A 22,401-nucleotide genomic window follows, 5' to 3' on the forward strand; every position below is an offset into this window, starting at 1 on the left:
TTTTTTTTTTTATATATTGCTGCATTTTGTGTAAGTTCATACTCAAGTTTAAATAAACAACAACACTAAAGCTATTCTGTTATACCTGTATGTAAAAATACACTGCACCCAAAATATTTCATAGTTCAGCAATACTGAACAATCTAATAAACTTAAACCTACTTTATCCTCCCTATTCTGGTGTTTTAAATAGTACTTAGCAGAAATATTAAGCAACCTAACTAATAGGGTTGTAAACTCCCAACAAAAAAAAAATAGGGAACCACCCCCCACCCCCCACGTCATGATGCTTAATCGGCGTAATCAGCTTTAATTTGATGCAGTGTGGTAAAAAAATGCACAGAAATAAATTTATTTTCAAGAATAATTAAATAGATTCAACATCTTTCTTCAACAGAACTGCAGACTGCACAGATGGTATCTTCCCAAAGGAAAAAGTAGTATAGCTTACTAGGGTATATTAGACTTAACAGTTACTATATACAGTAATGGACTTCTATACATTTTACTTCAGATTAAAACTTTGGGTGTAAGATTCAGATAATTATTTATTAAAAGCTAGACATTTAAAATGAGAATAAGAAAAAAAAGTATGTCTTTGTGCCCCCTTTTCCCTGTTAATGCCCTATCGGCCCCCCTGGTTAAACTTTGCTAGATCCGCCCCTGCACAGTTACCAGCGTCAGCTACGTAGAAAAAGATCCTGGTGTAGAAAGTAATATTAAATAAATTCTAACAACAGCTTATCAAGGTTAAACGTGCTGCTGTTGCTCAGCCGCTGGTTTCCTCTTTCTGGCACGAAGTGGGCGATGAACGAACAAGAGAGACGGACTCGCGACAGAAAAGCCGATCAGCTGATCATTGATCAGTTTCAAGATTGAAGTAGCAACAGGAGAGGGAGGGAGAGAGAAGAGGCAGTCGCTCCATATATCGGTTGTTAAGCTTAACGCTGGAATGCTTTACAAACATTCAGAGATGAACTTACACACTTGCTTTACTTCTCTCTGGGATCACTTCCTTGGAGATGAAATGCTAGTTTGGTAGCGAGGCTACAAATACACACAGCCACTCTATCACGTGAGCACACTGCTCCGACGTGCTACGGTTATGAGCCGAGTTACGCCATGTCGCAAGTTTTGTGAGGTGCTTTTTTTTTATATTTAATGGATCAGATTACAATTTTTATTTCTCGCCAATATCCGATCCAGTAATTTACGTCAGTATCGGACCGATACCGATATGTAATATCGGATTGGTCCATCTCTAACTCAAACGCTGCAAAATAGTGCAAAAAACACAATACGGGACACAATACGATGAGTTGAGGCCCTAAAAATGGGGCCAGTGATTAATTTTTCTAAAACTGCCATTGCGTGTATGTAAACCAGAAACCAGACAATTATGAGTAGTGAAGGTTAAATAATATAAGATGGTTGTTGTTATCTGTGTTGACATCACTTGCAAAGCATTAACTTTTTTTCTGGTTAACAAAATTTGTAAGATCAGTGATTTTATACCCGAAATACATTTTTTAATTGATGGTGCATAAAAGAACGCATAACAGATATTTCCTCCAACTTTTGTGGAACTATTCGGTCTTTTGATATGTAATTATTGTCAAAATCTGAAAGAAACCAAATCTTGAACTAACTTGAAGTAAGCTGGCGTTTCTCATTTCTGTCCAGATATCGATGAGTGCCGTGTGATGGGGAACTTGTGCAGGAATGGTCAGTGTATCAACAGTCTGGGCTCCTACAGTTGCATCTGCAAACCTGGCTACACTGCTGACATCACTGGCACGCAGTGTGTGGGTAAGGCTTAAATTCACCTCCAGTGTTTACACAGAATTGAAACCTCTCGTTCTCATTCCTGCTGTCTAGTAAAGAACCCAAACTATGTGGGTGGACTTCCCACACCACTCCTATGAAAAATGCAGCTCGGGTCTGTCTTTCTCATGATCTCTGTTTATGGAATTTCTGGCTACAGGATCTGTTTCTTTATTTTGAATCATTCTGCCTCTCCCTCTAGATGTGGATGAGTGCATACAGGCACCAAAGCCTTGTAACTTTATCTGTAAGAACACGGAGGGAGGGTACCTCTGTTCCTGCCCCCGAGGATACATCCTTCAGGAGGATGGAAAGAGCTGCAGAGGTAACTTGCACAAGCACCAAAAGAAGCCCGCAATTAAGCCCAATGGTTGTCACATCACTTGAGTTCAGCGATTTTCATGCTTGATTTAGTTTCCAGGTTGGAGCTGCTACATTCTGCGTTCTGCTTGCTGTCCTAAGATGCTCAATTTTAAATGCTCACTGCAAGTGTGCCCTTTGCCTTTGACACAGTGCATCTCTCTGTATCTGTGTTTATCAGGCGTGTTTATACGCCTAAACAAATAGTGCTCATAGTGTTCTTTATTTACCATAGTTTTAGCTTCCCCCTCTACAGTACCCCTCTATGTTTCCGGTGTCTAGTTCATTTGTAGGTCAGTGACTGTAGAAGGACTGGAATTTGCTTGAAAAAGAGCAGTCCACATACAGTAGAGCAAGTAGTAGTCTTAGATGACTGCGACCCCTGTATCTTAACTATGAAGTATGAAATAGGTTCAGTTGGGAAATTCATTCTTTATGTTGTTCTTGTTTACAGATCTGGATGAGTGTTCGACCAAACAGCACAACTGTCAGTTCTTATGCGTCAACACCATCGGTGGCTTCACCTGCAAATGTCCTGCTGGCTTCACCCAGCATCACACTGCCTGCATTGGTAAAAACACATATACAGTCTACACAGTCGTATACAACATCCGGTGATTTTTTCCCTTTAAATTCTGAATTGTCTTTAATCAAACTGCCTGTGTAGTCTGAATAGGATTTCACACAGACTGTTGGTCTTTTCAAAGAAGAATTTTTTAAAGTGTCATCCTGCCCAGCTCATAATAGACACGGGAAGCACTGTTTTGTCTATTTCTTTATATACCCATTAAATGTTAATGGACTCTGGCGGATATCACACTGATCTTATTAGGCCGGTCTGGTTTGTAGTCATGGCAGCTTAACAATGCTTGTTATGGAACATTGCAGTAGATCGCCATGACAACTCCAAGCCTTTTTTCCAGACCATAAAACGGCACCCGAGACCTCACATCAAATCAGTGTCAGGGAATCCTCGGGTTTGGCTTTTTTTAGAGTGTAACCCAAATGGCACACAGCAGGTGTGGATGTGCTGTTAGTCTACGAGCAATGAGCTGGGAAAAACATGACTGTGACGTAAAGCTGTTGTTCCAGTCATACTATGATCGCTGTTTGCCAATATTTAAGAGAAAGTGGTACAAAATGAACCTCTGAGTCATAGGAGGATAGTGTCATTTGGCTGTAGATTCCAAATATGCTTCAAAGTTGACCTAAATTGTTTTTCCTTATTTCAGTCATATGTGTGATTCACTAAGGTGGATGCTCATCAAACAAGCTGTTCAGTGGGGAAAGTAGTGGCCGTTTCCAGACATATTATAGATGCTACTCTTCTTCTCTCCCCAGCACATCTATTTTGTGCATGTCCAGCACCATCATTTTTTTTGTTCTTCAACTCTGCTAGACTAGCTTGTGTCATTTCACATGTCGACACAATCTTTGTTTTAAATGACCCCTCTTTCAATCAAGCCATTTTGATCCTTTCCCTTTAAGCCATCTTTCCTGTAATTGGCTGCCCCTCATAAACAGTGGGTGGGTGTGTCTGCTATAATCACCGACCAAATTAAGAATATCCAATGTCCTTGACATCTTACAGAAACAAGAGTAAATAAAACAGTTTGAGCATTTACTAACATGCGGTTTGCTTGTACATGCACAGATTTTATTATGTGAATCTCTACCCGTGTTTAGCATGAATCCACAACTGTAATACTTTACATCCACTGACACCAGTAAGGAAAATCATAACGTGTCCACTTTAAATCAGCTTTGAAACCCATAGTTGGGTTGCCTGGGGACAAAGTAGACTATCCTGCTATGCTTTAGCATTATGTCCCACGCACTGATTGTTTCTTCAAATGGAAAGCTAAACTGCAAACGTGTTAGCAGTCTTTCTAAATCTCAACCAACTGTGAAAAATAACAACACATTTAAAAGCTGAGATTTAGAGATTACTCTGTTTCCCAGCATGAACTTCAACGTTGTGTTCAGATTTACACAGATTCCAATCACAACAATCAAACCTGTTTCTCAAACACCCACTTCTACATTTTTTCCCCGGAAAACTCTTGTTAACGAGCGCTGGCTTTTCTTTTATTCCCAAGGTCAGGAATTCAAATTTAAATATTTGTTTTTGCCACTTCTGATCTGATCTTCGTTCAGCTGATTAGGGATTTTATTCTTGAACCCCTTTCAGACATCAAGACAGTTTGTACCAAGAGTTTACAGTAAGCTGACCTATTTTTAGAGGCCGGTGCCAACTGTGAATGAATTTTTATTGACTCAGCAAGTCCAAATCAGGGTAATGAGCCTTTATGCCATGTTTCCAGTTTTACCCTTGTCTGAACCTTCCCTTTTTGTCCATGCAGACAACAATGAATGCGCAACAGACCCCAATCTGTGCGGCTCCAGTGGCGTCTGCCAGAACACGCCAGGCAGCTTCAATTGCGATTGCCAGCGGGGATTCTCATTAGATCCTAGCGGACAAACCTGCGAAGGTCTAAAAACAATTTGTTCCAACCCAGCATCAGCTGATTAATCACAGGAAAAGACTCTGAGTAATTTTGTGTTGTGTGTGTGTGTGCGTTTGACAGATATGGATGAGTGTGACGGCAATCACAGATGCCAGCATGGCTGTCAGAACTTAGTAGGTGGATACAGGTGCAGCTGTCCCCAAGGCTACCTGCAGCACTATCAGTGGAATCAGTGTGTTGGTAAGTTATACCGCTGTCCTCTTTGACAGCAAATATAACAATTCTTTCATTTTGGAACATCCTCATGAATTGGTTGCTAAAATATCAACCATATAGCCTTGAAGTTCTCCAATAGAGTCTATTTTATTAGAAAATCTTCTCAATTTATTGTGTTAGTGCTAATGAACGATTGAAGTAGGTAAAAAATCAAATAAAAGGTAGGGTAACATCAAAAATGCATTTGGTATGTAAAATAAGTAGGAATAGCGAAGTTACCGAGAAAGCAATTATATGTACTGTGTGTGTCCTGATGTGTGCACCGCCGAATAAACAAGTGGTGGTTAGTTAAATCTCTAATTTTAGTTTGAATGTCTGCACATATTTACGACATTCATTGCAGGCTTTCCCAGTATTGTTTGTCTCTTTTAACTGGAATGACCCCATGTTTGTTTACTTCCCGTCAACTTCCTGTGACCCAGATGAGAACGAGTGCCTGAACAGCCAGATCTGCGGGGGAGCGTCGTGCCACAACACCCTGGGGAGTTTCCGTTGCCTTTGCCCCACCGGCTTTAACTACGAGCAGACCGGCGGAGGCTGCACGGACATCAACGAGTGCTCCACGAGCCAGAACCCATGCAAGTTTGGCTGTTCAAACACGGATGGAGGCTACTTATGTGGATGTCCACCTGGGTACTTCCGTGCAGGACAAGGGTAAGTAAACGAGCGAATGCGGTGGTAACGTTTCCTCTGTGTTTATAGGTTACTGATGGCTTTACTTTTGCTTTCAGACACTGCGTCACAGGTTTGGGCTTCACAAGTCCTGGACAGGGAAGTGAAATGGAGGATAATTCCCTCTCACCCGAGGCCTGCTACGAATGTAAAATCAATGGCTATCCCAAGAAGGGACGCAAACGTCGCAGCATTAACTCAACACAGGAAAATCCTCTGGAAGACATGCAGGTATGTATGAAGCCCACTGTCCCCTGTATTTTTTTAAGAGAAATTGAAGGTTTTGAAAAGTTGATGGATTCTATAAGAGACACTACGTTTATATTTCACTACTTTAAGTCTTAATAAAATAAATAAATGAAGGTCCCTGATTTCTTACAAAGAGTTTTCCCCTCTATAGCAGGGAAAGGCCTTGTAACAGAAATGGGACCAAAACCTTCATGTAAAAAAAGGAACAACTTTGTGAAAATCAGTATTAAATGACAGATCTACCAACTGATTACAAGTCTTTTTTTTTTTTCCATAATGTCTCCAGCGTCTAGTCAGACTTTAATTAACACTGATTCACAGATTCACTCTGCTGTGTTTGCACACGACTTTACTATTGGACATCTTTAGCCTCTAAACTCAGCCAGACCACATTTTCTCTTTGCAGCTAACTGAGACAGAGGCGGTCAGCCTGGCCAGTGTGGACATCGAAGACACTCTCCAGTTCCACCTGAACATCAGTGACCTGAGTAACCGCGACCACATCCTCGAGTTTACCCCGGCCTTAAGCACACTGAGCGACCATGTGCGTTACAGCATCGACTACGGGAATGAGGAAGGCTACTTCAAAATCAACCAGCGGGAGGGTGTCAGCTACCTGCACTTGAGCAAGAAGAAGGGCCTCGTGCCAGGCGCATACTACCTTCAGATCAGCAGTATGCCCCTCTACAGGAAGAAGGAGCTGGCTGAGCTGGAGGACCAACATGATAAAGACTACCTCACAGGACAGCTGGGAGACATACTGAAGATGAGGGTGCAGATCATGCTCCATTAACCATCACAAGACTGAGAGAGGCGGATGTTGCCAGCAGCTGCTAATCCAGTGTCAAGCTCACAGTCCCTCCTGAAAAAGGCCAAACATTTCTGACTCTGGTTCAGCAGCTAAGGGTTAACGTCTACTCACTCGAAGGGCTCGCCACCAAAGAGACAAGACGGGGGTGGGGGTGGGGGGGATGGACTGTTCTGTGTCATTTGATCACCAAAGATGATTCTGCATATCATAGGTACAATTTCTGTGGAAAGTATCCACCGAAGGTGTGAAAGATTCCAGTCGAAATAAAAAGCATATCACCCCGACACACCACTCCAGCTGCGTTTAAAGCACTAGAGGGTGTGGATAGGGTTTGTAATTGTATGGTTTAATCTTGTATAATGATATGTGGAATCGGATGCCGCATTGAAGGGCTTGTGGACTGCAGAAAGCTCTAAGGGCCAAGTTTGTTTGTTTTCTTAGAACTCAGCTTAAGTGGCGGGGGGATAAAAAGAAAGAGGCGAGTCCCAATAGTCTGAAATAAATTCATTTCCTCCCCTCAGGTAAATGACTATCAAACCTGGATACACACATTTCTTTGTTTCCCCAAATAAGGCTTAGGAGAGGAGAGGAACCCATTGTGGACTATTGAGATGTAGCTATGTCGGAGGTTGAACAACTCCTACCGCGTATTTTTGAACTATGCTTTTCCATTTTCCTACTGACTAGAATAATTCATATTTACTGGTGCTAGCAACACATCCACATAGACTTTTGAATGCACTCAGTAGTGAACAAGGCACAAACCCATTGGCCTTTCTGAAGGTTTCGTGTCTTTGCAACAGTAACAGCTAGCTTCATAGCCTGCCTGCTCTCCTCTATACTACATGTAAATTGTGTTTATACTGTAATAATCAATGCCACTTTTAATCTATGAAGCTTTTGTAAACTAGAGGATACCCCTGGAATAGAGGGGAAGGGGTTGTAATGGTGCTTATAATGACCAACTACTTCCTTTGTAAACTGTGTATACATACAGACACACACACAAACGCACACACAAACCACATTGATGATGCCAAACCTGGGCCTTCATGATTATGCACTGAGGTCTTCATGGCCACATATTCTCTCACAAGTCAAAATCAGTGCTGCATTGCAATGGACCAGCCTGACACCAGTCTGTGTTCCATGTACACATCAGTGAGGGTTTAGATGTAAATTCACAATAAAAACATTTTTGGAGTACATGTACTCACTGCTGTGTTTCCCCCCCTTTATCTGAATTGTATTACCATTGTAACCAAGTTGAGCAGGCACCTATATGTCCTCTTTCTGCACACGTCTGTATTAAGTAAAGGGAAGTTACCAAGTCTCTGGCGGATGAAATAGTTAGAGCAGATTACATTCTTGTGTATGACTGCCCCCATGTGGCCATATGGAAGAATAGCTTTGTTGAGAATTTATAACTTTAGTGAACTTTTACTAGGAACGCATGGTTTTAAGTCCCAGCAAAACTCTAGACTCAAATATAAAACAAAACTTTATTTCTTATTTTATCAAAGTTAAGACTAACATATTTTAAAAACACATGAGGGTTTCAGTTGGTTCCAGTTGATCCAAAACCTCCAGTGCCACGGTCTGTTTCATCGAGTGTCTAAAACAGAAAAGATAAATAAATAAAGGCAAACACTTGGATTTAAAGACTAAAACTAATCTGAAGAAATACACAAGAAAACAAATGCATTATTAAACCTTTATTATTTCTACATAGTTTTCTTTTTCCTACTCTGAACACAAAGCGACTTCTTTAAGCAACCTTAAAGAAGACTAATTTTCTGGTTCTGAAACTCAGAGGATGAGATTCAGCTTTATGACAATTTCTGTGTCACTTGTAGTGCTGTTCACGTTCATTTTGTTTCACAGACATAAGCCTAGACATCTTTAAGTAGAATAGCCTATAATAATTCAAGAGCAACCAAAAATGGCAGCTTCTAATAGCCACACAGCTGAAGCTTCGCATCTTTTCATGACCATCTATGTTGCACCGGTTTTAATTAGATCTACCCAATAAACTCAACTTTGAATTTACCTCTTGCTCCACCAGATCTGGGTAGCAGATCTTCTCACACACCAGCTGAGCAACTCTGTCGCCCTTTTTCACTGTAAGGTTAAAAGGAAGCAGATGAGATAACCTTTAAATCTGACTGATCGATAAAAGTATTCATATCAAGCGTTTATGTGTATACTTTCATTATTAAGCTCCAATAGGCTGAAAAGTGTCAACAGTAAAATATTATTTATTTTTTGTCTTAAATGAAATATAAGCAATATATGTGAAGCTCAATTTATCATTCTCAGATCACTTTTAGACCTTTTTTTGGTCTTCAAAGTGAAGCCAATAGCTTAAATAGTCTTTCACACAAATACCAATTCTTTTTTTTTTAAATCACAAATTTTACTGATAAATAATAGCTGATAATTGCATCATTCTTTTAAAGTATCCAAGTCTACTTTCGTACCATACTGCATCTATCTTAAGCGGAGCGCATGGATATCATCCCCTAATCTGATTACTTTCATTGGTTACTGTGGTTATGAAAGACTGACAATATACATTATTGTCACCATAACTCACCTTCAAACGTCTCTTTGCCAAAGTTGAACAGCACAACACCAACATTTCCTCTGTAGTCCTCATCTACAACTCCAGCTGAGGAGAACATGCGACACATAACACAAATTAAAATGTCATGTCTGTACACTACTGGGGTTAACTTGCAATGATTAGGTCAGATAGCTAGCTAGCTCACCACCAACATCAATGAAGTGTTTTGCTGCCAGTCCAGATCTTGGTGCTGGGGAGGGAAAAACCACAAAAAGACAGTTACAGGCGACCTGGTGTTTTACAACTGGTGCACAAACAGGAAAGACTAACACGAGTTCACACAACAGATAACTCAAATAAAATAAAATTAAAAAACCCCAAAAACAAATAAAAATTGAATAGCAGAGAGACACTCACCAACTCTCCCATAGTAGCCATGTGGAACTGCTATCTGAATGTCTGTCTTTACAATGGCCTTATCCATAGGAGGAATGGAGTAATTATACGCACTGTTAAGTAAAGACAGTAAAGGTAAGTGTATCTGCATTTTTAAAATAATACTTTAAGTTAAAGGTACAATCAGACTTAAATATACATGCACACACATCAACAGTCACAAATTAGGCATCTAGTGAACCTAACCTAACAATTTCAGTTTAAAGAGTTACTAACCTGTAGAGGTCATAACCTGCTGCTTTAGCTGAGCCTCTGGTCGGGGTCGTAGCATGTTCAGAAAGTTTTGCAAATTTGAGGACAGGTCTTTCCTCTGCAGGGTTTGTTTCTGTCTTTGTTCTCTTTGATGGAGAAACTGCAGAAGCATCTGTGACTTCTAGGACGGGCATGTTGGCAAAGTATGCACAATTAAAAACCTACAGTACAATAAAAAATTAAAACCTACTAAAAACTAAGTAATTGATAATTAAAGGACGACACTACAAACTTCCACCAACAATCTGCTTCAGTGTGTTCCCGGGTCTGCGAGATTATTTGTATGAGATTCCCGCGTTCAGTCAAAGTAGTTAACGTGAGTTTTCTCGCGAGAGTTACTAATATAAATATTTCGAACTTCCGGTGGAAAAATATATCAGCCTACAAAAACAAAAAGGAAATCGTTGACATAAGCCTTATACATTATATATCCGAACAAAGCAGAATGACTGTTTCGCTTACGTGGTTCGAACACGACAAACAAGAAAGAAAAGAACATGACCAAACCAAAGCAGACAGTTACAAAACGCTAGGCAGGCTAGCAAAGCTAATGCCACTAAGCACTTCCTGGCGTGTCGGTCATGGTGGTGTTATCGCTCGTAATTTCTTGCTTGCCTTTATTTTTAGTTGTCATTTGAAAGTGCAGTTCTTTCCCCAAGAAACGCGGAGCAGCGTTAAAAACCCGCGAGCATAGTTGAAAGTCCTTCAGCAGTATTCGGGCCATACTGTTAATAATTTCGTTTTGCAGGTTTCTCAGGTTCACGAACGCCGCACTCCCCCCCCCCCCGTGTCTCGGAGCAGCTCTAAGCTTCAGCAGCGTATAAATTACGCAAACGATTTGATAGGCTAGAACCAAGAAACGAAACACGATTTATATACTCTTCGTCGTATCGACTCGCAACCCAGTTCTGGTTGATAGGGTATGTTTTTCAGCTTTTATGCTCCTTATATCTGGAACAAACTCCCAGAAAGCCTCAGATCAGCTGAAACACTCAGTTTATTTAAATCCAGGTTGAAGACTCACCTGTTCTCAGCTGCATTTGAATAAAGCACCAAATCCACACTTTAAGCTTAAATTTCAAAACTTACATTTAACTACTGATTTTATCTACTGTTCTGATTTTATCTGTTTTGATTTTATATACTGTTGTTTGTTTGTTTGTTTGTTAATTAGTTAGTTAGTTTATTTGCTTGTTTTAATCAATTTTAAATCATGCTTTTTATTTGTTCTTGTTTCTAATGTCTCTGTAAAGCACTTTGAATCACCTTGTTGTTGAATTGTGCTATACAAATAAACTTGCCTTGCCTTGCCTATGTTTTTAAATATAAATTTAATTTGCTGTCACAGCAGCTGGGCTAGTTCAAATCGTGGCATCAGCACCGAGATTTGGCATTATCCCCAAACGCTGCTGCATCATACCCAAAATGCTGTGCAGTCATCTCCAAAGAGCAGGACATCTCCTACTCCATATGCCACAGCATGACCCCTACATGCCGTCATAGCATCTGAACGTGCTGGTATCACGATTTAAATCAGAATCAAAATATTTTATTAATCGCCAAGGAAATAATGTCGTTACATTTGCTGTAAGACAATAACAGTAACAAACTGAACTAAATTTAATAATGTAAAAAGAGCATGTGCAAAAGAGTCTAACTATTGCACTGTGTAGTGTGCATTAGATGGGCAGGATTACTGTGGCCCCTAGAGAGTTTGTACATGCTTTGTCTCTAGGGGCCACCGTACAGGATTGATTTCTTGCATCATTCTTTGGTGCATTTGGGTAATTTCAGTCTTTCACTGAATATTCTCCTGTGACTGGCCAGCATGTCATGGCGAAGGTGGGAGGTATTATCCACCATTGTCCTTATCTTGGACAACACCCGCCTCTCTGACACCACCTTAAGGGAGTCCAGCTCCATCCTCACAACACTACTGGCGTTTCGGATCAGTTTTATTGAGTCGATTGGCATCTGCGACTGACCACAATAGCAGGGTGGTATTGACCACAATAGCATAGAGGATGGTACTGACCACAACAGACTCGTAAAAAATCCTGAGCATTGTCTGACAGATTTTAAATGATATGGTATGATCACCTTAATTCGTCAACACAGCCTGAATTCTTCAGGCATTTTGAAGCTGTTTTTTGGAAACAGCTTCGCTCTGTTCTCTGGCAAGATGATTCCGTGCTACTTAAGTAAAGTTAAGGTCCAGGATCTGGTGAGGCCAATCCATGACTAGTGGTGCTGTTTTTCTATCTAGGTATGCTTTTACTGGATTGGCCATGTGTTTGGGATCTATTTAAAAATTAAGCTATTGGCAATCAGATGCTTTCCAGATAGTAGCTCAAAATCTGATTTTTCTTGGTTCTTGAGTGTATTGATTTTGACAGGATCCCATATATCACAGGCTGAAATGCAGTCTTAAACCACAGCCTACGAATGGCTATAGACACTCATTGTTGGACTCCTTGCCTTCTCTGTATACAGTGATGATTTGAACCAAAAGTGTCAAATTTGTTTCCTCAGTCCATAAGACCTGGTACTACTGATTTGATCTTGTGTCATTTGGCATACCTCCATCTAGTCTCCCTGGTCACAACTGAAAGGCCAGATGCATCTCTCATATTCTGGATCAGCTTTTTAGGAATTAAGTTGTCTGTTACAGTCTTTTTTTATGCTTGAATGATTCCTAGATCACTGTTAAACAACTTAAACAAACAAACAAAAACATGGTCAGGTACAAGGACTGGCCTGAAAATGACTGAAAAAACAGCCGATGTTCAAAGATCATACTCAGAGTATCTATATCCCTTTATCTGAGAACAGAGTTGAAGTTTAAGATTTTCTCCTTTGAATTCAATTCAATTTTATTTATATAGCGCCAAATCACAACATAAGTCGCCTCAAGGCGCTTCATAGATACAGAGAAAAACCCAACAATCATATGACCCCCTATGAGCAAGCACTTTGGCGACAGTGGGAAGGAAAAACTCCCTTTTAACAGGAAGAAACCTCCGGCAGAACCAGGCTCAGGGAGGGGCGGCCATCTGCTGCGACCGGTTGGGGTGAGAGAAGGAAGACAGGATAAAAGACATGCTGTGGAAGAGAGACAGAGGTTAATAACAGATATGATTCAATGCAGAGAGGTCGATTAACACATAGTGAGTGAGAAAGGTGACTGGAAAGGAAAAACTCAATGCATCATGGGAATCCCCCGGCAGCCTACGTCTATTGCAGCATAACTAAGGGAGGATTCAGGGTCACCTGGTCCAGCCCTAACTATATGCTTCAGCAAAAAGGAAAGTTTTAAGCCTAATCTTAAAAGTAGAGATAGTGTCTGTCTCCCGAATCCAAACTGGAAGCTGGTTCCACAGAAGAGGGGCCTGAAAACTGAAGGCTCTCCCTCCCATTCTACTTTTAAATACTCTAGGAACAACAAGTAGGCCTGCAGAGCGAGAGCGAAGTGCTCTAATAGGGTGATATGGTACAATTCAACTGATGGTGAATATCACCATCAGTTGAAAAGTTTGTGTTGGATCACAAATTTTAGCTCTTTCTGTGGGTTAAAAGTGGTTAAAAGGGGATTCACATTCAGTGTAATATATTCATAGACACATAATATAATCAGGGAGTTGTGGCCCAATACTGACCAGTTATGCCTGTATAGGTGTGTTTTTTTTCTTGTTTCTTTAAACTGCAAAATTTTAACTACAGCAATTAAAATAATAGTTTTAAAGTGCGCTAAATTATGTTTGAACTCTGTATTGTTGATGTGACACAGCAGATTATGGCTACTGCCAATGGTAAAGGTCGTCTTATTTGCTGATAGGGAAGGCTGATCTTGATTTGGCTGATATGTAGGTGGCATGTGCAGCTTTACTTTTAACTCAAAAGATCTTTTATGGTTTGCAATGAATAAATATGTCTGATGAAGGGTAAACATCATTATTGTTAAACCTTAGGTTCTGCTGACTACTTTCAAAGTGTGCATACTTTTTATTCCCAGTGTGCCAAACTGTATAGAATAATCATCATAAAATGAGAAAATACCCAAATGATGTCTGTAAGGTACCAAGTAAGATACTATACATTTAAAATAATAGACATCTAATTTATGTACTGCAGTATATACCCCATTTCCCCCTCCACTGACACATTTCTCTGGACAAAGAACATCTGACACTATAAATAAATATAATATATTCACATAAGGAGACATCACAAATGTTTTTAATCTTTATTTCAGCTGATTAACATTATGTGCTTAAATAGATAGACTAAAATAGGAAGGGTAAAATTTACAGAATAATCTGATTTATAATGTTCTACCTTATTCCATTGCCCTTAAAAAGTGTACTATGAAAGTAACATGAAAAATATTGAAAAAATGTCACGTGAAAGGTAAACATCTGTATAATGGCAGCAGTGTATTTTACACAGTGAATATAACAAGTGTTTAAAAAAGAACTGATAATAAAGTTGCCAATAACAAGATGTTGATCATTTCTAGAATACACACATCTACTATATACAATTATTTTACAGTCTGACCATTGCACAGCCGTGGTTGTGTCTCTGCCTTTGTTTATGAACTGATTTGAATTGATTTGACTATGTGTTTTTCTAAGCAGCTACATTCATATTTGGACACATTTCACATTTGCAAATTCAATTTCGGAAATACAGACTTGTGTGTGTGTCCTTTCTTAGCGGGCATATATATATATCTATATATACCTCTCTATATATATGCTTATATGCTGGAGTTATCCACAAATGCTTGATTGTGTTACACTTTTCTGCTGGCCTGGAAGACTAAATATTCTTGTACATTTTATTTAAACATGGCTTGTCATTATGGCAACACCATTCCTTTTCCTTTCTAGCTATATCACACTCGGATTGTTGGCATGGAAAGTGCTCAAGAGTAGAAAGTTAGCACGCTCTTGTGGTTGCCTCTAATGAGCAGGGTGGGTGGAAGGTCCTTTGTCAGGATGTCCAGCCAGGCCATGTAGAGGAAATCAGAGATCGTTTCTTTACGAGCTATGGGCATGCTCCTACAGGGGGTCAACAGTGTAAACAAATATGTTAGACATTGTTCTTTCAACACTGGATTAAGCTTGGTAGTGTTATTCAGACAATATATACTTACACAATGATTAAATTGGCTGATCTGGAGTGTTCCTTGAGGAGCTCATTCAGTCGTACCTGGAGGTGTGTCTGTAACCAAGCGACAGTTATTTTTTTTTAACAATAAATTTTTTATTTTGTTTATATTGATATGAAGATAATACATGATATCTTCACTGTAGCCTGTGTAAGGTTATTACTTAGTGTCAGTGCTTTTTACCTTCTCCTCAAACTCGCTTAGCTCTTTGTCGGTGACCTTCCAGGGCTGCTCTTTCTGCAAGGCTCTAATCTGATCAGCGTCTTTGGACCCTTCATGCAGACGGAAAGGCTCAATCATCTCCTGTAACTCCTTCAAGCTGGAGAAATGCAAATAAGAACATGAGCTTTCTCTATAAATGTTCTTTTTCTCCCCTAAACTTGTAGCATGCTGATATTACAATGTGATTCAATTTTACTATTACTACTTCAGCATCTGGTTCGCTGTTACTTGTGCATGTGAAAAGAAATGGCAGTTACCTTTCAGACCTGGGCTTGATATGTAGGTCATCAAAGACATTAATGTCACTGCAGTTGATTCTAAACTTCTTCAGCAAGCCCTTCATCCTGCAAGTCAAATCACCCCGCACTGATTAGCTGTCCTATACATGTACTTCCTCATTTTGGTGTTAATGCTAAATAGCATTCCAGTAACGTTAGCAGCACATGAATTTTCATATCTTGCCAATTAATGTATCCAGTCTAACTTCCACATATTAAACTGTAATTGATATTGAAATATTAATTAGTTTACTCACTCCTCCTTATCCAGATCACTGCGTCCAGGCTGTCCTGCCATGAAGATCCTCATTTTGCAGTCTTTCCACTTCTTCCTGGTAGTGAGGATGTAGGGGAGGAGCAGTGTAAGACCTGACAGAAGAGAAGCACATTTTTTATTTATTGGTCCGTGTTGCGTCTTTCAGAGACTACTATTTTTTAAAGATTTGGCTTGTTTCATATATTTTTGTCTCCAGTGATATCGAGGAGAATGTTATGGATTTGGATCTGTTACGAACTTCAGGCAGTGTTCATAAAAATGATCCAAGAATTACCTCCGTCATCAAACAGCCACCACACATCAATGGTGCCTTTGGGCTGTTTCTTCTTGAACTGAAGACTGGCTTCCACCAGCTTCTCATTCATTTTGGCAACCTGTGGCGGTGGAGAGCCACACACCGACACTGGGAGAGAGAAAGAAAGGGAGAAAGATATGAGAGCAACAGCAGGAGGGAATATAATTCACTGTAAAGTCGGATATGAAAACTATCACAAACCAACATTAAGAGATGACTCTACATCACCAGAAATGGCCGTCTCTCAAGTTTAATGCTCCAATGAGTAGGGTGCATTTTGTATACTAATGACTGCCTTGTCTCGCTGTCTTGCCAAGATGCAGCTCAGGGATGAGTGTGTGTTGGCGTGTGCGTGTGAAACAGAGAAAGATTGAGCTACAGGCTGCAAGCACCCTCTGCTGTCTGGGTTAAAGGAACATTCTTAAAAGATGCTCTTCAAAGTGGACGAAAAGGAGTGTATTATTGGATTACAGCCTCAGGGGCCTCTTTAGTGGGAATGGCGGATTCAATTATGTCTCAATGTGAGCACCCCCTCCCCCAAAAAAAAGAAAAAAGAAAAAAGAGAGTCATTGGTTTCATTTATTAAATGTACGCTATTTGAGTCTGTGTGTGGAGGAGACTGAAAAAGAGAAACGTGCTTCCACATATTAAGAGATCACATTCATCTTTTGATGCAACTTTTTCTTTAACCCTTTCAGGCATAGTGGTCGTTACAGTAGACAGCTATTCAAAGGCTGTTTTCTTGTATTTGTGTCAGTGTTGATGGTTTACTTGCACATAAACCACTACATTAGACACTAATGTGTCACTCCATCCCCCGCCACCCACTGGTCATTTAACGTTACTGGAGATATATGACGTGTTTCATTGTAATTATTGTTATTTAACCCTGTTATGCATGAATTATGACAATCTCAATCTGGATTTTTTCATTAAGTATTTTTATTTTTCATACCTAAAGATGAATGTAAATGTGAGGCTGTCATAATTCGTGCATGAAAGGGTTAACCATCTCAGGCTCAAATTAAGTTTTTTTGTTGCTAATGCACAACCAAGTCCGGCAGTGGTACTTCTGAGTAAAAAAAACTCATAAGATATGTATGTGGGGTAATCAGGTTGTTAGTTTTTAACTGTTGCAAATCGGCAACGTCTGCCTTGAGAGGGTTAAATAGGAGTTAGAGACAGTCGTAAGATGGGTACCTCTGGTCGTGAGCACTTGCTGAGATGACTTCCTGGATTTCCTGAATAGTCCTTTTCCCTTCCCTCCATTTGGCATCATCTCATTCTCCAGAGCCTCTTGCTCCTTTGCTGCCCTTAGCATCTCCTCTGAAAAACAGAATGGGAAACATGACTGTGAATATGTGTTACACAAGGTAGGATCCCTTTTCTTATTGGAAAACAAATCTGCAGAGACACAGCTATAAATGGCATTTTTTAAAATATCTTATCTGTGAACTACCTGACCGTTGTAAACCTTTATTAAAAGCTTCTAATCTACAGAACAAAGTATCTCGGTTTATCAGTGTTTTTATTATTATAAAGGGTTATTGTGAGTTGTTGTGACAGATGTACAGCAGTTTCTTACAACAGTTTTTCTTAATTTCTTGGTGGTTTGTTTTCTCTACCATGGGTATGTTGATGCTGGAGCTCTTGCGGGTTAAATAATTTAAAGCCTAACGACAATATCATACAGACCTTCTGCCTCGACAATGTGAGACACATCCAGTCCCTGGTTCACCCTCAGCATTGCGGTCCCGTATTCAAAGTCAAATGCATCGCTGTCAACAAGAGAATAAGGATGCTAGTTCAAACACAGATCTCCTGTTTATGCTTAATTACCTTTATGCTTAATTACGGAGGTTGTGCTTTTGGTAGTCTGTGGTGTACATGTGTGTCATATACAAATACAATAGCTCAAAAACTTTTGAATGAATTCTTATGAAAAAATAAAAATTCTGGCTTACATCCACTAAGAACTTCAAGGTCAACTTCATGATTAATTCGCTGAAAATTGACAAAAACCCTTATAACCCAGAAACTATGACACTTACATTTGTTGTGTACAGTTGGTGTGTGTGAAATGCATAATTTAAAATATGTCACATTTGACCTATGACCTCCCCTTTAAGGTCATTAGATTGATCTGAAGGTCAAAGTGAGAATAATGCTATATAGAGTTATTAAATGCTAAGTTTCTAATTGCCATTTGCATTAACAATGTGTAAGCATATGGGGAAGGATATATGGGCATTTGAAATATCACATTATTATGGCTTTGTAATGTACATTATAGGAGCAGGTTATAAATGTTTAAGTACATAACAATGTGAATACATCCACAATGTTTATTTGTATGTTCCTAAAGATTTAAATGGAATTTACTGTGAAATAAATGCTACACATGTATTATAATGACATATTAAAATAGATTTCAAATGATCAAATAAAAGAAGCCTACACTTTGCACTGGTTTTTTACTGCACTGCAAACTTCATAAAGTACATTTAAAAAGCACAGAGAAAACAAAATAAATGAAATGATAACTCTCAATGTGCTTCTCATTACTGAGTGTGTTATTGTTATAAAAATGTATGTGTGTGTGTTTATTCAGCACTTACTGAAGTATTCCCACGTAACTCTGAACTGCTTCTGCCCCGGCAGTCCTCCAGTTTTTCTTGAAGCCTATCATTAATGTGTTAGGCTTCATACGGCCAAGACCAGAAGCCTATGAGGAAGATATAAAATCCCAAATCACAATGAGCTGTTAAGTGAAGCAATACAGACACCATGTTACCCTGGGGTTATAAAACCGAGTGTAAAACCTTGATTAAGAGAGGGAGGGGGGAATGATTTCTAGAAAGCTTAAAAGTTTCCAAGCGAAATAGACTGTAAGGCTGTTTTACTGTCAGATCACTCAGCAGACCTCACTTTATCTTTGCCGGAGCTCATCCAAATGCAGTGTTAATCAGTTATAGCTTTTAATCTGCCGTGTTGTTTGAAGTAAGCTATCCGGACAATCATAAGAGGCCTTATCTCGACGGTGCAATAGTCTGAGCCATACCACTGTTTTTCCGCTCCGAACTTTTCTACTGCACATATGTCCTGGCCAGATTTTTAAGACAGCTCTAGATCAACAGATGTAGGGTGTTGTTTGGAAGACATGGGTCAATAAAACCTGCTTCTGTGAATCTGCTATCATATTCTCATCAAAACTCACGTTACACATTAATACGCTGGATTATTGTGGGTTAACTAGATTTTTTTATTTACCTCTTACATAAATTATGACCATACTGACCTGCAGCAGACTCTCAGCCCCTTCTCTGAAGTTGTCACAGGCCACGGCAGCGTAAAATGCCTTACGTTTTTTCTTCTTAAGCAACAACTGGTTCTTCTCCATTGCATTGTTCATCTCGTCAACGGTCTCTGATCTGGGGCCCTGAGGAGATCACACCATACGGCTGAATGTAAGCGTTTTTGTGAAAGGGAAAAGCGGTCCATCTTTTTTTATATTCAGAAAGTGCACCTGACCCTAAACTTTAGTGTCAGACAGTTGGCATTTCCCTCATTCCTACTTCACATTCTTTTGAACATCCACTGCATGCTAAGTCTGCACTCTGATGAATTACATTTGCTTGATTTTGCAAATCTTAATATAAATGTGAGGTTGATTTTTTAAATCAAGATTTTAAGACTGTCTGAGATTGCAATATTACATACCACAAACACTTCGCAGGTGATGCATAGTCCATAGTTCTTAGAGAAGGAGTGAGCCAGATCAAGGAGAGCCGGCCTGCTTCGTGTCGAACCCGTCAGAACTAAGATCTGAGGCCTGAAGACGGGAAATAAGAACATTATCTCCTTTTTTTTTTTAGGTTTCTGAAAATCCCCTTGATTGAAAAGTTTTACCTAACGTAAATTATCTTTGAAACTATTATGATAATAATGTTTCTCATATGTGCTTGCAGGAATTGAGTGCAGGATTTTACCTGAAGTTCTTGACGTGATCCTCCACGCCTGACAGAGATAGAGCATTGCTGACTGCACTCACAAACGTCACCGCTTGCGTGGACGAACCCCAGTTCACATCTGAAGATAAAATCAGTCCGGACAGGTTAGCTCTACTTCTCCTGTTGCACAGCAAAAATCCTTCCAAGCAATCAAATAAGCTCACCGGGCTTCTTCACTGTGACATATATGTAGAGGAGGAATTCAATGCCATATGTGAGCAGAGCAGCCCACCAGTTGATAACAAACATAACAACGCAACAGAGCAATGCTCCCATCAGGGACAGCCACATGTTATAGTATTTATATGCCGGTCTCCAACCTGCATTAAAACAAAGAGCAATGTGAGAAAAGTGATGGAAAACAGACTATATATAACAAACTCCATTAAACATAATCCACTGCTGAAACAGCTCGGTTTGTCAGGTAGTGCTTTATTTCCTAAATATTTGAAGTCACTTATACAAAGTAATGGATTAAAACACTAACAGCAACAAAAAATGGTAAATGAGGATAGGGACAAGCAGAACTACCTGATTTTACTAACATAATTTTTCCTTTATAAGCTACTTTTTAGACACCCACCTGGAGATTTGGCATAAGATGCATGGAAGCAGGAGAAATTGATGAGGGCATAAGATGCGAGGAAGAAGTTTGAGATGATAGGAGCGATTGTGTTGAGGTCACCTGCACAGACAGAAAATCTCTGTCACTTTAAATTCTTTCACAGAGCGGGAATATCAAACTTAAACATGAACCAATATGTATCTGAAACAGGTTTGTGAATATACACAATAAGCAGATTGCTAAGAAGGAGTTTTAACTGTATCACTTTGCATGGACGCCACTTGTCAGATGAAATCTTCCTTTCGTTGTTTGGCTTGTTTAGTTTATGTCAGTGATCTGTTGATGTGTGAACGTGTTTTCTGATTCATTCAAACTGGAAGACTTTGTTAGCTATGTGGTTTGAGACAAAGCATGAAATGTTGGTTTAAGGTTGTTTGGGTGGTATGGTACAGCAGCAGCGAGCTCACCGATGAGAATGAAAGCAACAGAAATGATGAATGTGAGGACATAACCACGGATTGGCTCGTTGTTTTTGCCGTGTCCTTTGGCAAAGAAGTGCAGGGCCCTGTAGATGTTGTCTTTACACAGTGCCTGAGGAGAAAAGAAATGATGTGAAGGAAAATATTTTCAGAGGTTAAGAGCAACAGGTTTGCTTCTCTATGACTTTGCATTTTATTGTAGTACATTTAAAAAAACAGTGGCGATCTACTGACCTGGAAGACTTTAGGCGCACTGACAAGGGAAGCCAGGGCTGATGACAGGGTGGCTGAAAATGTTCCAGCAATAATGAGAGGACCAAACCCAGACACCAAGGTCATGACCTGAATCAGAGGTGATGAGAAGATGAGAGCATTACAGATGACGAAATTGAATTCTTCTTAAAAGTTTCTTTATTTAGAAAGTTGTGTACCTGGAAGTTATTCATCAAGCCAAACTTGCATTTCTCTACTTCACAGGAAGAAAAATCGTAGCCGAGTTCACAAGCAACCGCTGTTGAACCGTTGCAAATTACTGGTGTTGTGTGATTTATGATGCTGGATGAGTTGCCTGTGGCATCACGGACAACAGTAGCAGCTGACCAGTCGAAGAAAAGAGCAGATGGATTAATTAGCATTTTTTAGATAAAATTTGTGCTTTCAGGACACATTTATATTCAGGAACATAAGTGATACTGATTGTATGATCCTGGTAAAACTGTATCTGCCCAAGGTAATGCTATACACAGTTTTACTCATTCCAGTGAAGATTTTATTTCACTGGAGCTGCATTTAATCAAACATGTCACTTACCGACACAAAGAGCCATAGCCAGATAGGTGAGACCAGTGATCAGGATGGCTAACAAGGTACCTTTGGGTAGTGCAGCTTGGGCATCCTGTGAAATAATAAAGATTTGTGTTAAATTATGCAGATCTGTGCTTGACAGTTAAATACAATGACTTTAAAGAAATGTATTTATGTAAAACAAATAAGTTTGAATTAAAAAAATAAAAACTCTTTATTCAAGCCTATGTTACGTAGCAGTTAATGACCCCCATGTATTACTCTTCTCTGTATGAAAAAGTTACCCGCAAGTCTCCAGAGATGTTAGCTCCAGCCAGGATCCCAGTTGCCGCGGGGAAAAAGATGGCAAATACTGAAAAAAATG

General features: G+C 39.6%; 3 protein-coding genes across 5 annotated transcripts in view; 1 reads left to right on the forward strand and 2 right to left on the reverse strand.

The window, feature by feature from the left end:
* fbn1 (fibrillin 1) overlaps positions 1 to 7,872 on the forward strand; it is a 64,196-nt gene extending 56,324 nt beyond the window's left edge. For both annotated transcript variants that reach the window (XM_026163582.2, XM_026163585.2), the window contains 8 exons: positions 1,684 to 1,809; positions 2,027 to 2,149; positions 2,639 to 2,755; positions 4,548 to 4,676; positions 4,773 to 4,892; positions 5,351 to 5,582; positions 5,660 to 5,831; positions 6,256 to 7,872. In XM_026163582.2, coding sequence (XP_026019367.1) covers positions 1,684 to 1,809; positions 2,027 to 2,149; positions 2,639 to 2,755; positions 4,548 to 4,676; positions 4,773 to 4,892; positions 5,351 to 5,582; positions 5,660 to 5,831; positions 6,256 to 6,642 — 1,406 coding nt within the window. In that variant the 3' untranslated portion in view covers positions 6,643 to 7,872. The remainder of the gene's footprint in view (positions 1 to 1,683; positions 1,810 to 2,026; positions 2,150 to 2,638; positions 2,756 to 4,547; positions 4,677 to 4,772; positions 4,893 to 5,350; positions 5,583 to 5,659; positions 5,832 to 6,255) is intronic.
* Positions 7,873 to 8,143: 271 nt separating this feature from the next.
* Positions 8,144 to 10,856, reverse strand: dut (deoxyuridine triphosphatase). Of its 2 annotated transcripts, XM_026163586.2 has the most exons (7): positions 10,550 to 10,856; positions 9,899 to 10,055; positions 9,644 to 9,735; positions 9,432 to 9,476; positions 9,257 to 9,331; positions 8,711 to 8,781; positions 8,144 to 8,275 (listed from the first exon to the last, which is right to left on the reverse strand). In XM_026163586.2, the coding sequence occupies exons 1-7, from the start codon at positions 10,656 to 10,658 to the stop codon at positions 8,219 to 8,221; spliced, it is 606 nt and encodes a 201-aa protein (XP_026019371.1). In that variant the 5' UTR covers positions 10,659 to 10,856; the 3' UTR covers positions 8,144 to 8,218. The 2 variants fall into 2 exon arrangements, with proteins under 2 accessions (XP_026019371.1, XP_026019372.1); XM_026163587.2 differs by lacking the exon at positions 10,550 to 10,856 and having other exon boundaries at positions 9,899 to 10,496.
* Positions 10,857 to 14,163: 3,307 nt separating this feature from the next.
* Positions 14,164 to 22,401, reverse strand: part of slc12a1 (solute carrier family 12 member 1) — an 11,766-nt gene continuing 3,528 nt past the window's right edge. The window contains exons 8-26 of the mRNA XM_026163588.2: positions 22,322 to 22,401; positions 22,044 to 22,128; positions 21,665 to 21,828; positions 21,468 to 21,575; positions 21,222 to 21,345; positions 20,773 to 20,874; positions 20,354 to 20,509; positions 20,169 to 20,268; positions 19,900 to 20,011; positions 19,478 to 19,618; positions 18,798 to 18,904; positions 17,875 to 17,957; positions 17,380 to 17,505; positions 16,159 to 16,287; positions 15,865 to 15,976; positions 15,587 to 15,673; positions 15,291 to 15,426; positions 15,093 to 15,160; positions 14,164 to 14,997 (exon numbers count right to left, since the gene is read on the reverse strand). The exon at positions 22,322 to 22,401 is cut by the window's right edge and continues 48 nt beyond it. Coding sequence (XP_026019373.1) covers positions 14,862 to 14,997; positions 15,093 to 15,160; positions 15,291 to 15,426; positions 15,587 to 15,673; positions 15,865 to 15,976; positions 16,159 to 16,287; positions 17,380 to 17,505; positions 17,875 to 17,957; positions 18,798 to 18,904; positions 19,478 to 19,618; positions 19,900 to 20,011; positions 20,169 to 20,268; positions 20,354 to 20,509; positions 20,773 to 20,874; positions 21,222 to 21,345; positions 21,468 to 21,575; positions 21,665 to 21,828; positions 22,044 to 22,128; positions 22,322 to 22,401 — 2,156 coding nt within the window. The 3' untranslated portion in view covers positions 14,164 to 14,861. The remainder of the gene's footprint in view (positions 14,998 to 15,092; positions 15,161 to 15,290; positions 15,427 to 15,586; positions 15,674 to 15,864; positions 15,977 to 16,158; positions 16,288 to 17,379; positions 17,506 to 17,874; positions 17,958 to 18,797; positions 18,905 to 19,477; positions 19,619 to 19,899; positions 20,012 to 20,168; positions 20,269 to 20,353; positions 20,510 to 20,772; positions 20,875 to 21,221; positions 21,346 to 21,467; positions 21,576 to 21,664; positions 21,829 to 22,043; positions 22,129 to 22,321) is intronic.

The sequence above is a fragment of the Astatotilapia calliptera genome, chromosome 1 (genome assembly GCF_964374335.1).
Source record: "Astatotilapia calliptera chromosome 1, fAstCal68.1, whole genome shotgun sequence".
NCBI classification, from domain to species: Eukaryota; Metazoa; Chordata; class Actinopteri; order Cichliformes; family Cichlidae; genus Astatotilapia; species Astatotilapia calliptera.

Coding starts and splice junctions, on each gene's coding strand:
- dut (XM_026163586.2), bottom strand. CDS start 10,658: ATGGCCCGAATACTGCTGAAGGACTTTCAACTATGCTCGCGGGTTTTT. Junction 9,477..9,643: donor TGGCTACTATGGGAGAGTTG/GTGAGTGTCTCT, acceptor TTCCCTCCCCAG/CACCAAGATCTGGACTGGCA. Junction 8,782..9,256: donor TGGCAAAGAGACGTTTGAAG/GTGAGTTATGGT, acceptor TTAACCTTACAG/TGAAAAAGGGCGACAGAGTT.